Source organism: Rhamphochromis sp. 'chilingali' (assembly GCF_963969265.1).
Source record: "Rhamphochromis sp. 'chilingali' genome assembly, chromosome: 21".
NCBI lineage: Eukaryota > Metazoa > Chordata > Actinopteri > Cichliformes > Cichlidae > Rhamphochromis > Rhamphochromis sp. 'chilingali'.
Genome location: NC_137949.1, coordinates 9,359,640 through 9,375,720, shown reverse-complemented (window position 1 = coordinate 9,375,720; position 16,081 = coordinate 9,359,640). Strand labels below are relative to the sequence as shown.

General features: G+C 44.8%; 1 protein-coding gene across 6 annotated transcripts in view; it reads right to left on the bottom strand.

The window, feature by feature from the left end:
• mipol1 (mirror-image polydactyly 1) overlaps nt 1-16,081 on the bottom strand; it is a 55,163-nt gene that overhangs the window by 1,084 nt on the left and 37,998 nt on the right. For 4 of the 6 annotated variants that reach the window (XM_080870130.1, XM_080870133.1, XM_080870132.1 and 1 more), the window contains 3 exons: nt 12,687-12,728; nt 9,496-9,587; nt 1,483-1,656 (listed from right to left, as the gene is read on the bottom strand). In XM_080870130.1, the coding sequence (XP_080726256.1) occupies nt 1,483-1,656; nt 9,496-9,587; nt 12,687-12,728 (308 nt within the window). The other 2 variants (XM_080870131.1, XR_013970206.1) reach the window with 2 other exon arrangements.

Sequence of the window (16,081 nt, the reverse complement as noted above, 5' to 3'; positions counted from 1 at the left end):
GGTGACAAGGTTTGCACCTGGATAACATCTGTCAGGAGAAATCAAACATCTGGCTCTCTCTAGGAGTCTCACGGCTGAGTTAGGACCTCGTCTGACCTCTGACCCTCAGGCACAGTTATTTCCCGATCGATCAGCTCGGATCGTCAGCCTGTTTCAGGCTCTCGGCTCAGAGTCACGTGCTCCTGCCGTTGATGAAGAGCAGCGCAGAGATAAAATCTCCTCAGACTGAAGAACAGCTACTCAGATGTTGCTGCTAATTTAAACCGCAGCGGATTTCAGGGTCCTACGAACTTTTATTTGTGATGTGAACAAGGAGACTCGCCGGGAGCCTGAAAGCGTCATCATTCTTGCCGACCTGTCCCAGCAAGCTTTGAGGGTTCAGTACCTGCCCGTCACACCTGTGGGCCACAAACAGCAGCTCACCTGATGTTTCCTGACAGCTGCGAGGCAGTTCAGTAATCATTATTAATAATACATAAAGCCATGTTTCAGAGCTCACCACTGGCAGGCTGTCCGCACAGTTCTCTGTGACGACATCAAACAAAAGAAAGTTTATTTTGTTTGATGGACATTCTTTAGGTAAACCTTTCCTCTGCGTCAAACGTGATTGACACCGTCAGCTCACCATGAAACGCCACCACTGGAGTCTCCACCCGTCATTTCGAATGATTTTAGAGACACGGTTTCTAAAATCATGAGAAATAAGCCGGGCACGGCTCTGAACGCTCGAGGAGAAGACCTCGCCATCGTCAGAGCTGAGGGACATCTTCATGCAGAAAAACTTCTTCAGGCTTGCCGGGCCGAACCGCAGAGGTCCGAGTTTGGTTCCTGTCATCATAAAAATCCTCTCCCACAGTCTGCAGAGACTCTCAGCCGTTGCAGGTCTTTAAAGCTCGGTTCAGTCTGCAGTAAAATCGGCCCTCTGGACCTGAAACTGGGCTGAAGCTACGCTGCAGATTCTCTCGAGTTTCATTCCTCTGTTTTTGTTCTTCTTCTGAGCAGCAGCGTGTGATTACTGTGCGATGAAGAGGAGGAGTGCTCTAACATTAAGCTACTGTTATGCACCAAATGGGTAAAACTGATGTTCACGTCTCCCAAACCTTAAAAAATCAGATTCGATTAATTTGAAGAACTGTTAGATTCACTCTGATACAGACACAACGACGCGCTGCGTCTGCGGCACGGCGGCAGCTTCATGAGCAGAACCGAAACACCAGTCGCCACAACATTAGGACCACGTACCTAATGTTGTGTGCCCCCCCAACGTGGTGGCATGTCACACACGGTGGGGGGGGGGGGGGGGGGTTCTCCCGTTTTCTGTTCTCCTGTAGACTCTGAGCTGATTGATGACTTAGCGTGACATCAGAGTGTTTCTGTTGTCATGGCGATTGCAGCAGAACATACAAAAATATTATACATGGCTTCAGCAGCAGCAGCCAATCAGAACAGAGAACGCAACAAACAGGAAGTGAAGGCTCTGACCTGCGCACTTGCTCAGTGGCCTCTCGCTCTGCCTCCTGGCAGCGCTGAAGCTCCGCCTCCACGCTCTGCTTCTCCTTCATCAGCTGCTGCAGCTTATCCATCAGGGGTGGGGCCTCAGGAGAGACGCTATCAGCTTGCAACGAGGGCTGGGAGGGCGGGGCTAAGTCCTGAGATCTGAGAGGGGAAGAGGAGGACGTTCCTGTTAAACTGACAGTCAGAGTGCATGCTGGGAAAAAAATGGGTTTATTATATATTTATTTTATATTTTCAGAAACTTAAAAATATGAAAACGATTCTTTATAATAAATAAATAAAACAAACTGGCTAACAGGTAAAAAAGTGATGAAGAACCAGTGAGCTTCCACACGTTCACACATCCAACTGTAAACACTGAGGGAAACAGACGTCGACCAGCAGTTTATTTAAAAAGCACTTAAATAAAAATGATTCAGAGGCGGCAGTGTGACGTGAGCTGCAGCACATCAACAGGTATTATTGATTATTATTGATTATTGAGCTTCAGACGGCTTTAAAGCTGCTGTGATCGTCAGCGCGAAGCAGCTGATAAATAATCGATCGGTGGGATATCGATAGGTGCTAGGTTACTTAAAGGTAAACAGACAGGTCAGAGGCACTGTTGGCCAAGTTACTTTGAAAAAGTAATTAATTATAGTTACTAGGTTCTTCTTCAAAAAAGTAACTGAGTTACAAGATTCTAAAGGTATTTAATTACTTGAAAAGTAACTATTGTGTTACTTAAAATAAATGTTTAACCCTCTGAGGTCCAGGGTATAATTGGCCATTTTAACCACTTTGATGTTTCCTCCACATTTCACCTTTAAAAACTGTTTATTTGCCATGTTTGGTCTCATCCTTTTCAGCACAACCTCACGTGTCTGAATTTACAGTCATGTTTTCATTCTGACTACTGTATTAACAACATTGATCTAGAATCAGACAAAAAACATAAAAATCTGAGTAGAAAAAGTTATTTTTTACTGTAACAACCACAAACATGTTTATTGAATCATATTTCATAACTTTAAATGCAAATATTTGTCAGTTTTAAAATCTATGCACAAGTTTTGCAAACAAAGTTATTTGCAGCCATTTACCTTTTACCCTTTTTTTTAACCACTTAAACTGTTTACAGAACAATCAGCTGTTCTGCATTTAATAAGACAAATTATTTGTGCCACTCCAAACACGCTAAACGTCACAAATCTCTCACATCTCGCTCTCTCTTTTTCCACTCTCTCTCTCTCTCTCCGTCACTCCTAAATCTTCCTCCTGTTCCTAAACAACAAACGTCATGTTGCCATATCATTTTTTGATTGGTTGACATGGTGCATTGTTCCACCAACATGAACGGGCTGTTTTTTTTGTTTTGTTTGAGCAGAGAGGTCTCGCTGCTGTCCTTAGACAGTAAACGTGAAGCTATTCAGGAAAAACAGGCGTATAAATTGTTTATCACGACTCTGGTTTTACTGGCCCATCAACACCGTTTATAAACTGGTATACGTCACCTTGTTGCTTTGTCATCTTGGTCATGTGATTGTTTACCACAACTACTTTATTCTTCCTCAGTCAAACAGCAGCACTCATGCGATTGTTTTGCCTCCTGAGCTCCAGGTGTTGTGCTAGACAGTGATCGTGATCGCGGTCCGCGGGAGTGCGCAGCTGCTTAAAGCTGCAGCGTCCAGATTACTTACAGCTACTTCCTGCAGCTGATATAAGCTGCAATAAACTGAACACAGCTTCAACCGTCTGTTTGGTGAAAAATAGTAACGCGACCGCATTTTGTTGTTAGTAACGGTAACGGCGTTGTAACGATAGGAATGGTAATTAGATTACTCGTTACTGAAAAAAGTAACGCTGTTATCCCCATCACTGGTCAGAGGTCAAAGTTCAGACCAAATTAGAAACAGAACACTTTAAAAACAGAAGAGAGGAACCAACAGCATCGTCGTCAGGACCTTCAGCAGTTTTCTGATCCTCGTGCTGCATCTGATATTTTCTCACTTCATCACACTCGACCGCTTCAATTCTGCTGAAACGTTTTCCATGTTGGAGCAGGACGTCCTAAAACTTCAATTTGTGGTTCAGCACAGCTCATATAAATCCATAAAACTGAATGAAAGGAAAACAGGAATACAATGCATACTAGGGCTGGGCGATATATCGAGTTTTTTAAAAAATATCGATATATTTTCATACGAGATATAAGACGTGACAATATCGTTTATATCGATATAGTCTATGTTACGTTATAATTATACTTGTGGAGCCGCAGGTTTGCCTCTCTTTCGTCCACTTTTGTCTCTACGCAACGTTACTCGGCCTCGCCTCTCCTTCACTGAACACAACTCCGCCTCCCCCATAGCTTCACCTGCAGGCAATGACAAGATGAAAGCGGAAAATCTCCGTTAGCGAGTTACCGCGGATCGCCCCGTGCGTGGGGCTGGACGGCGTCAACGTGTTAGCGAGCTAACCGCGCTAACGACATGCAGCCCGGAGGAGCTGCACGGCCTAAAATCCTTTCATTTTCTCAAAAATCGACAGTGCGCCTTATGTATGAATTCTGGTTGTGCTTACTGACCGCGAACCGATTTTATGTGGTACACAGCGCTCAGCAATCTGTCAAAAATGTTTTATTATGACTTTGCTAAGCTACGGAGCTGCACCGCTTGATGGATTGTCGGAGGATTACGGCTACCGGGGAGGAGCCTCGCGGAGTGATACGTACTGTGCTTCAACGTAATATTACCGTACTGTGTGTGTATAAGGACCACAAATGGCACCTGTTCAGAGACGTGGTGCAGCTTTGAAATCTGTCTCTTTGTTATTATGCTCAGCGTCTATTAGTTTACATTTTGACTGCACAATTGTGAGCTTTTTGTTATGCACAAAAACAACATTGTTTTCTTTTATTTATGGACCATGATTATTTAATAAATGCTGATAATTTATTTATGAGTAATTTCTTCATGTACATCTACGCTGTATGTAAATAAAAGTGCCCGTGTGACATCTGGGACACAGTGTGACTAAGAACTCTCTTTTTGTTCTTACTTTATGGCTTTAAAAAAAAAAATCGAGATATATATCTTATATCGCCATCCAGCTAAAAAATATCGAGATATGAATTTTGGGTCATATCGCCCAGCCCTAATGCATACACACAGTGTTAATATCTGAGAATATCTTAGTGATAAGCACCGTTTGAAACATTTAAAGAGTAAACACACAAAGACAACCACTGATGAGCGGTCACAGACGCCGCTGCACCTGTCCGAGAGTCTGCAGAAACCATTCCTGAATCTCAGACGTCGACATCAGCGAGAGACATCTCTCCAACTTCATGGTGACAAAGCAGACACCCGACGTCACACAATATTACATCGAAGGCACAAACACAAAAACACGTCCGACGGGAACAGAAGAAAGCGCACCCTGTCTCACTTTGTTATACACATAAAAAAATAATTAGACTCTCAGCAGGTTTTAAAAATAAGTCTGTACAACCTCACACAAGCAACATATCACTTATTACTGGGTATCCTCGCTGATTCCTATAACGCCTGGATTCAGCTTCTGATCATCTATCAGTACTGACACCGTGAGACTTGATCAGAGGTGTGAGCATTGCAGCAGAGGCCTTTGTGTCCAAGTAACTGAGGATAAAAACATGAAGCAGATTTTCCTGGCCTGGCTTTTTATAGCACCTTAAAATAAAACCATGAATCAACATGTGAACCTGATGCTGCTGAAGTGAAGCAGAGTTACAGAGGTGTGATTACAGCTGAGCAGTCATTTGTAAAAGTTTAGATGTCAGAGGCCGACAGCACTGAACACAACAGCAGACTGGTGTGTGGTAAGAAAAACAGATCTGATGGTAAACTGGTCTCTGAGGACACAGAGACCGAGAGCTGTGCAGGAAGTAACAGCCAAAGAATTCATGACGATGTTTCTCAAACGTGAAGCGCAGTTTGATCTTCTTCTGCTGCTGGTTCAGTCAGAGAGATGAAACCTGCAGCTTCTGAATCTGAGCTGTCGGCTTCCAGCCGGACAGCGCGTCTGTGCCGTCAGGTGACAATCCCCGCTCGGCGTTTACATCTTTGTGCAGAATCTGTTTACCTGCTCTCATTTACTGTTTCAGCTGTTTGTTAATAGAAATAGTTTTTTGAGCTCTAAGCTGACACACTGCCGTTTCTGATAAAATGCATTTATATTTAAAATTGGTTCAGGAGTTTTTAAACCCACCTCCAGTTTGGGCCATCAGCGAAGAAACCAAGTACACAAACACAGGCCTGACCTTTGACCTGCTGAGATCTGTTTTATCTAACCCGGTCTGCACTGCTGAGGTTAGCGGCGTCTGATCAGGACTAAGAGACTTGAAGCATAAATAACTACGTTTCAGTCTGAGGAAATCAGAAGGAATCACTGTCTGGATATTTTAAATCAGTCTTCACGCTGGGACGCATTTCCTGTGATCTGACAGGATCGCTAACAACAGGCAACACAACATGAAAGAAATCCAGCTGCTTTTTTTTACTTCTACACTATAGCACCTCCTCAGAGGTACTAATACGTCAGACTGAACATGCCTGGTTCAGAGGTTGAAGTGCAGCTTTTTGATTGGCTGCAAACTGAACAATAATCAAATATCTCTCCTGTGAGGGCATCAAATCAGCACAGAGACCCTGAGAAAAACCACCAATAATAGAGAATAAACAGAAACTGTAACACAGCAAACACAGAATGTGACCAACACGTCAAAGGTCAATCTTCTTCTGACGTCCTGCTAATCCCGTGGACCAACACACTGATGAAAAACCATCTGACACACATCTGTCAGCCTGCCGGGCTCAGAAATCCAGCTGTGAGCCTTCAGACTGCTCAGGACCAGTACTGAGACCAGCTCCGAGCCCGTGAGAGGAACAAAACGTCCCCACTTTGAGGCTGTAATACCTGAGACCCCACACACACACACACACACACACACACACACACACACACACACACACACACACACACACACACACACACACACAGGGTTTAATGAAGTAAAATCACAGGAAATTAGTTTTTATTTCCACCAAGAAAACTGAAATCAAACAAAAATCCTGATTTCCCCCCCCCCCCCCGACATCTCAGCAGGCGTCCAGCATCAATCCTGATGATTTATGGAGACTCACAGTTTGGCCAGCGTGGACGCCTCGCTGCTCATCTTTATTCTGACTCAGGCTACTGCAGCGCTTCGCTGTGACTGCCGAGTGGGGCCTCAGCCCGAGTGTTCTTCCTCAGGGCCGGTCCTGAAACCGCGCCCTCTGACCTCTCTGATGCTTTCTGTTGGGTTTCGTTCATGTTGTGCACCGGCTACATAGGGGCTGACAATGTTGTCGCGTCTGTCCTTTTTATCCTCCCTCGCTGGTGTCTGATCTTCTTTTCTGTGCCACTTTGCTGATTTGATGAAAGCCCAATTAGGATAACCACACATTTTGAGTGCTTCCTTTACATGTGTGTTCCTTCTTTTTCCCTTCAGGCTTAGAGGGAACATGTTCTGCCCGGCGGTGTAGGGTCCTATGTAGCCGGTGTTTCTCTCTCTCATTATAGGTTCACGCCCTCGAAGGAGGAAACACCTGTGCCTCATCAGTGTGGATGGCATTCAAGCCAGGAAGCAACGGCTGTTCTTCGCTGGATCGTTGTGAGAATCACGTCAGTGAAAGTTGAGCGTCTAGCAAGTGTTTTTCCATGTAGTTGTGTGTTTGGAATCTAACGAGCGTTTCTTTGTGTGCAGACCCTCTGGACTGTTTTCCCCGGTGTTCCCTAAGTGACGAGTGTTCGAGTGGATTCGTGTTTGGATTGTTTGGAGAGAGACAAGAGTGTTCACCTGGATTTCCCCCTAAGTAAAGAGAAACGACACTCCATCATTACTGAACTGAAGGTCAGTCAGTCCGTGGAAATGCTAAAACTTTGAATGTGTCCCCAAGTGCAGTCTCAAAACCAGGTGCTACGATGACACTGGCTCACCTGAGGATGCCCCAGGAAAGGAAGACCAAGAGACCCCTCTGCTGCTGAGGATACATTCATCCGAGTCACCAACCTCAGAAATCCCAAGTTGACAGCACCTCGGAGCAGAGTCCAGATAAATGCCACACAGAGCTCCAGTAGCAGACACATCTCTACATCAACTGTTCAGAGCAGACTGTGTGAATCAGGCCTTTATGGTCAAATAGCTGCTGAGAAACCACGACTAAGGAAAAGCAACAAGAAGAGATTTGTTTGGGCCAAGAAACACAAGAAATGGACGTTAGACCATCTGTGCTTTGGTCTGATCAGTCCAAATTTGAGATCTTTGATTCCACCTGCCATGTCTTTGTGCGACACAGAAAAGGTGAATGGACGGTCTCTACATGGTTCCCACTGTGAAGCATGGAGGAGGAGGTGTGATGGTGTGGGGGTCTTTTACTGGTGACACTGGTGGGGATTCATTCAAAATTGAAGGCACACGGAACCAGCATGGCTACCACAGCATCCTGCAGCGACATGCCATCCCATTAAGGTTGGGTGATATGTAGAAATTTTCCAACCAACAACCATCAGTCCAATCGCCAACAACAGGTGATATATTCGCACAGGAGCAGACTTTTTGATGGGCGGAGCAATGTAATCATGCATGGACTGATTTGTGCGTTTAGAATTTATAAGTTTTGTTTGGAGGGAATATTTTACCTACTTTTCTTGTTTGTTTCATAACATAGCTACTTTTTGGATTATTTATTTATCTGTTAATTTATTTGAGATGCGCCAAATTGCACAAAACACTTAACTTTTTTAATGCTCACTGGAAGAGACTTTGATTTTCAGCTTACTTTTGGTTTAATTTTGCATTTGTTGTTGGGTCAACTGTGTAAGACAGATAAACACGGTTATAGTGGAAAAAAGAAGCCAGTTTCTCTTTGTTTCCCTCCCGCCATTGTAGGTTTTTTAAATAAGGTTTTTGGATTTTTCTGAACATAGGCTACTGCCTTTCTTTCTTTCTGTTATGAGTTTGAGTAAATGAATCGCTGCATTTGGGCGCACTTTGAGGAGGGTGCATTTGCTTGCCGCTGGAAGAGGGTGCCATTAAAACAGTGCTATTATTTTTCCGTTGACTGCTTCTCTTAGCCTCAACCAACATTATCAGCAAACGTACTCATGGACAAATAAATAAATAAATAAATCTCTCTAGTAAAACTGATTGGTGAAAGGCTCAGCCTCAGTGGATATATTCGCCCAATCGCCCAACCTTACATCCCATCATTTATTTTCCAACAGGACAATGACCCCAAACACACCTTGTGTAAGGGCTGCTTGACCGAATGATGGAGTGCTGTGCCAGGTGGCCTGGGCTCCACAGTCACCTTACCTAAACTCAATGGTGATTGATGGTGAGATGGTTTGGGATGAGATGGGCTGCAGGTGAAAACTAGTAATGACTTCATGAACTTCTTCACAAGTAAAATGTTAACAATTAGAGAAAAAATGACTCAAAATCATCCCACAGATGTAATATTATCTACAGCTACTTTCAGTACCATTGATGTTATTAAGTTAGACTCTTTTTCTCCAATCGATCTTTCTGAGTTAACTTCAATAATTACTTCCTCCAAACCATCAACGTGTCTTTTAGATCCCATTCCTACAAAACTGCTCACAGAAGTCCTGCCACTAATGATGAAATCATGGAAAATATTATTATTTTTTATGATTTCACTAACTGAAAGGACATAACCCAGCTGAAATCAGCCGCTCCTAATATTACTCACTGATAAATCCACAGCAGGAAGTGATAAGGGACTTTCACAATAAAACCACAGATTTAAATCAAAGCTCTGACATATTTTAACTGACACCTTAAATCAGCTATTTGGTGTCTCTGAGATCTGGGTCCTTGTTTGGACCGAAACCACAGATTTCTCCACATTCCTGTGGATGAACATCTTTAAGTTCAGACTCGTGTGTGCTGACCTGTGATTGGCTCGTAGGGCCCGAACCTCCGCTCCCAGCCGCCGCCGGTCCTCCAGAGCACCGTCCCTCTCCATCTGCACCTTCTGCAGCTCCTGAGTGGATGAAACACGCGTCAGTTACAGGTAATCAGCTGATTTCAGTCAACACCAGCAGCAGAGAGGCACGTTACATCAATCCACCCGAGGCTTCTGGGAGCCGCGCTCTGATTGGCCGACCTAACCATGTGTTTGTGTTTTAACTGCTCGTGCTCACGAAGAGATCAAGCCATGGCTCTCAGCGCTACTTCCTGTTCAAATAAAGGATTAATTAACTAATGGACTAATTAACTCTAACGCGTGTCAACACTGCGCGTAATGAGGAGGGGTTTACAGGTGCATTGTGGGAATCAGAGGGGATTTCTGCGTTTGTCGAGCACCGTAAATTAACGGTAATGATGAGGATTAGATGCGTTAGTAAGGCGCCGGCGAGGCAACGAGAGAGAGAGAGGACGCGTTTTAATCTGCATGGCAAAGGCAACAACACAGGAAGTGACATCATGACCAATCACAGCGTGTTTCAGAGTCTGTATCGTCCAGTTTAGGTTACGGTCGTGGATTAAACCTTAAACGAGGAGGGGGGAGTTCCTCTGGGCTGCGCTGCAGCAGGACCACAGAAGAAGAAAAGGCTGTTTTTATTTTAAAAGCTCTGCCTGTCTTTGTAATGATGTCATACTTCCTGTTTTTATGACCTGCTGAGCCCACAGTGAGGCCAGGCGGCAGTAAAGCAGCAGCAGTGTTTTGTAGTCCATATTCTGGGTGTTGTAGTTTATACATGTCACCGTCACAGAGTCCAGAGTCCTTGTGAACTGTACTTAACGTCACCATGGTTTCCACCGAGGTTGAAGTTTCTGACGAGTCATCAGTGAGCAGAACGCAGACGCCGCCGGAGCGCTGCAGCTGCCAGAAGGACATGGGTGATGCCATCGTGGTGAAGTCAGCAAGTCTGCTGAGAGGATGCAAGGATGTGCTGGACTGAGTGGAGCCATTTTTAATGGGCATGAATGAATATAAAAGGCAGCACGGTGGCACAGAAGGCCCTGGGTCCGAATCCACCGTGTGGGCGGGGCCTTTTATGCTGCATGTTCTCGCCAGCTTCCTCCCACAATCCACACACGTGCAGTTAGTGAATGGTTGTCTCTGTCCCTGTGCTGGCCCTGTGACAGACTGGAGACCAATCCAGGTGTGCCCTGCCCCGCGCCCTATGGTAGCCGCGATAGGCTCCACCCCCGTCACTGTGAGAAGGATAAGGAGAAGAGAATGGATGGAGAGATGTACTTTTTATTTATTATTCGTTGTACTTGTTCTGTATTTTACGAGTGAATGTTGTATTTCTTTAGAGGAGCCGACATCATGATTAATGAATTTCCTTCATGGGAGTTCGGAGGGGGCGGAGCTCGCACTCTGATTTTAATCCCTATAAAGACCGTGTGAAGCGTTTTGTTTTACAAACATGTTTTAAATAAAGTTTATTACTTTTTGTTATTTTATTCCTTTCAAACAGCTGACCACTCCTCCTGTATCTTCCTCCCCTCTTGTCCTCCTCCTCTGCGACTCTGCACAGGGAACTGAATTTGTGGACAACTGCGGCGGGCCACCAGCGGCGGGCCGCTGCATCGCGCTTTTGCGTCGGGCTGTGTCTTTGGTCAGACTGTGTGGAAGTCAGCCGCAGCCTGATCCCGACCTACTCCCCTATGCTAATCGAAGCCCTCGAGGTCTGGGAGTTTAAAGCGAGACATCAAAAGAGGAACCAAACCCGGAGAGTCAATATGTGTCTTCTCCAGCCGGGCCGGAGGAGACGCTTCAAAAGAGCTGCCCGACTTATTAATCAGAATAATTTCCAAATGATGTGAGGAGCAGGCGGGAACGACGCCGCGCTGACCTTTAACACGACGAGTTAAGGTCAACCGAAGAGGGAGGACGGGGGAGGAGGTAATAAAAGGAGCCCGCCCGAACCTTTACCACCAAAGAGGGGAGCTGTCTTTAATTAGCATGGAGGAGCAACAGGACAGGAGGTGGAGGTGGAGGTGACAGAGGCACGGGGTGAGGAGGAGGAGGGGGGGAGGGGGGTATATGAAAGGAACTACTTTGACCTTTAACATGAGGAGTGTGTGTGTGTGTGTGTGTGTGTGTGTGTGTGTGTGTGTGTGTGTGTGTGTGGAGGGGGGGGGGGGGCTCAGGATGTGGAGGTGAGGACGAGAGGAAACTTTAATTATCAGAAGGAGGAGCGCGGCGAGGAGTAAATGAAACGCTCCTCCTCTTCCATTGACCTTCAACATCCACACTGTAACTGTACTGACTGTGGGAGTAACAGAGTACTTTACTCAAGTACTTCAGGATCACTGATATTGGTTTTACTTTTTTGACTGCACAGACCTGACAGACGGAGCCGTCAAAGATCAGTAATCGATAATCAATCAGAGAGATGGAAAGCGGCCTGGATTTATCGAAGGTCTCCGCTGAGTCGATCCAGGTTCACGGATGGAAGCCCAGAGGTCAAGTGTGCAGAGGACGGCTGTGAATGCTGTGTTAACGTGTACGTCTGCGTGGAAACGTTTTGCGTGCGTTGTAACGTCTGGTTTCTGGTGTCGGCTGCGGCGGCTCTCTGGCCGCCTGGCGTTAATTTGCCGGCAGCTGCTGAGTTTGTGTGTGAAATTAAAAAGCTCTCCAGGCTCTAATCCCCACAGAGCCCTCAGCCTAATTAACAGGCTTCAGCAGGAAAAACGATGGCGCTACATTAATAACAAAATTTAATCAGAAGAAGAAAACAGACGCAGGCAGAGCAGCAGAAACAGATTCTACCGAGACTCGACTGAAACAGAAACCTCGCATCAACAAACAACAAACTTTAATCAATGAAACTAAAACCCAACGTTTCCATGTTTGTAAAGGACCTCCTAAAAAATCAATAACTGCTCAACTTAAAAATGTAATTTCTTTGATTAAATTTAAAAAAATCAATGATCTAGTTTATTCTGACTGATAAACTTTGATGATGTGTCTTTCCTTGCTTCACACTTTGTCACTTTTAGTGTGAAAGGAGCTAGAAGAAAGAATACTTTAAGAGGTAATGGTACTGAAGTGTTAAAAATAGTGTTATTGTAGGCAAACATCCAAATATTGACCAGGTGTGTGTGTGTGTGTGTGTGTGTTTACCTCGCTTGCCTGCTGCTCTCTCTCTTGTTCCAGGCGTTTCCACTGCACGCAGACAGGGACAGAGTTAATCTGCAGTTACTGATCGGACCAATCTGCAAACGCACATTTTAACTCATATCTATAATCAGTCATTCAGCAATTGATCCTAATCAATGAGCTGAGCTGTGGGCACTCGGCTCTTTCAGCAGTCCGAAGTGTAGAATCATGTTTTTACAGTTTCCTCATATATTGATCCACTGACACGCTGAAAACACGTGATCATTCGAGCTGAACACCTCAGCTTCTGTCTGACTGATGGTGGAGTTTTTCAGCCCTGAATGCTGCCTGCAGACGTTTTAGGACAGAAGCCTTAGGGGTCACAGAGGTCAGAGGTCAGCACTTAGGCCAACCTTAGGCCGCAGCTGTCAGAGCAGCTCTGATTGGTCGTCACGGTTATGTAAGATTCTGGTGTCAGAAAATCAGGAAACAGGTGAGAGGAAGCAGGCGAGACAGACGCCTGAAACTCCGCCTCCAGTTGCAGGCATTAAACAGAATCACAGACGGGTTTCACCTGTGACTTTTACCACTCAATGAGCGTGGAGCTCATGGAGAGAAAATAAGGCCTTTACCAAAGTGTTTAAATTCCCTCAGGACTGCAACAACATTCAAATGCATTGCACGCTGATGTCACAGCCACAGGATATCACCACGGTTACAATCACATCACCATCACAACCACGATGACCACCACAATCATCATCATTGTTACGACCTGTGGCCATAAAAAGTCTGTGTGAGCTGCTGTGTTTCTCTTTACTGTGTCTCTCTGCAGGTCCTTCCCCTAATGAAGAGCAGAGAGCTGCTGATTGGACCGTGGTGACTGCGTTCAAAAACCCGCTCTGACAGCTGCCAGGAGGGAGAGAGAAGCAAGCGAGCAGCTTTGACAGCAGACGCGGACCTGGACTCCAACTTTTTGGGTTACTTTGTATCTGTGTAAGCGTGCTCTGTGAGAGCCGCCACCTGCGGGTATAAACTCAGTGCTTATGCATAAGCACTGAGTTTATACTTATGCATAGGCTGAAGGGGTGAGCTGCTGAAGGGGTGAGCTGCTGAAGGGGTGAGCTGCCTTTTCTTTTGAACTGTTTTGTTAACTCAAAAGACACGACGTCGTACTCTCATTCCCAGCGCTTTATTCGTTCCGCCATTTTACATACAAACAGCAACAACACTTCGCGGGCAGGTCACGCATGTAACTATCTAGCCACTTCTGACCACAAACTGTACGTGTACATGCAGTATCAATAATGGCTGACCCCAGTGCCTCAGTCAGCAAGATTTCAGAGTCTGGCTTTAGTGTACAAAGTAGAGATGGACCGATCCGATATTACGTATCGGTATCGGTCCGATACTGACCTAAATTACTGGATCGGATATCGGAGAAAAATAAAAAATGTAATCCGATCCATTAAATATCACGAAAGCACCTCACAAAACTTGCAACACGCTGTAACTCGCCTCAGAACGTTAGCACGTCGGAGCAGTATGCATCACGTGATAGAGCGGCTGTGGCATGCGGGACCTGTCCTGGTCTGGATAGCATTTGGAGCTTCGCTAGCAACCCGGCATTTCATCTCCGACAAAGTTATTCCCGAGAGAAGTAAAGCAAGTGTGTAAGTCCATCTCTGAATGTTTGTAAAGCATTCCTGCGTTAAGCTTAACAAACGATATATGGAGCGACTGCCTCTTCTTGCTGCTACTTCAATCATGAAACTGCTTAATGATCAGCTGATCGGCTTTTCTGTCGCGAGTCCGTCTCTCTTGTTTGTTTTTGGCCCACTTTGCACCAGAAAGAGGAAACCAGCGGCTGAACAACAGCAGCACATTTAAGCTTGATCAGCTGTTGTTAGAATGTATTTAATATTACTTTCTACTCGAGGATCTTTTTCTACGTAGCTGACGCTGGTAACTGTGCAGGGGCGGATCTAGCAAAGTTTAGCCAGGGGGGCCGATAGGGCATTAACAGGGAAAAGGGGGCACAAAGACATACTTTTCTTTCTTATTCTCATTTAAAATGTCTAGCTTTTAATAAATAATTATCTGACACCCAAAGTTTTAATTTGATGTAAAATGAATAGAAGTCAATTACTGTATATAGTGACTATTAAGTCTAATATATATACCCTAGTAAGCTATAGTACTTTTTACTTTGGGAAGGTACCATCTGTGCAGTCTGCAATTTTGTTGAAGAAAGATGTTGAATCTATTTAATATTTCTTGAAAAATAATTGATTTCTGTGCATTTTTTTTTCGCACTGCATCAAATTAAGGTTGATTACGTCGATTAAGCATCATGAGGTGGAGTGTGAGGGGTGGTTCCCTATTTTTTATTTATTTATTTTTGTTGTTGCTGGGAGTTGGAACCCTATTAGTTAGGTTGCTTAATATTTACGCTAAGTACTCTTTAAAATACCAGAATAGGGAGGATGGTGTAGGTTTGAGTTTATTAGATTGATCAGTATTGCTGAACTATGAAATATTTTTTTTTGCATACAGGTATAACAGAATAGCTTTAGTGTAGTTGTTGTTTTAAACTTGAGTATGAACTTATACAAAATGCAGCAAGATATTTAAAAAAAACAGTTTTGTTGATTAAAAAACACTATATCGGATTCATATCGGTATCGGCAGATATCCAAATTTATGATATCAGTATCGGTATCGGACATAAAAAAGTGGTATCGTGCCATCTCTAGTACAAAGTAATGTTACACTCCTCCACTTTCCCATCTTCAGTTAGCTTTACTTGGTCACCATTATGATGAGGACAGTCTTTCGCCCAGTGGTAAGTGCTCTGACAAATAGCACATCTTGTTCGCTTGCCAAACTTGTCAAGTGGGTTGGTACCTTGTAGTGGTTGTCGCTGTCCACTCCGCGACGAAGTACCGTTGTTTCGTTTGTATTTGGGACCTCTTTGTTCCGTAAGGAAAACTGCATCTTGGTTCAGTTGAATTCCGCTGAAAACTCCGGTTACTTTCCCTCCGAAAATCCGTTTCAGTGCAGACTTCATAGACGCAAACGTTAAGTCCGTGCACACTGTCGACTTTCCTCATCAAGACAAGCTGTATCTAGAAGCTTAAATGCTAGCACAGCATCAGGCAGCGTCATGTTGTACTTTTTCATCCGGTTATAACGCTGTTCAAAGTCTATAATGTAGTCTGCCATGGACACGCTGTGGTTCTTTGCAATGCAGTCAAAACACGAGTAGGCTTCATAAGCGCGATCTTTCTCTTCTCTCTGAAACACCGCGTCAAGTTTTGCAAGTCATCTTTGTCCAAATCTTCCGCGTGTATCTCCATGGCCGTTTCTCTGGCTCTTCCCTCGAGCCCCAGCGCCACCGCGAGTGCCTGTTTCTTTTT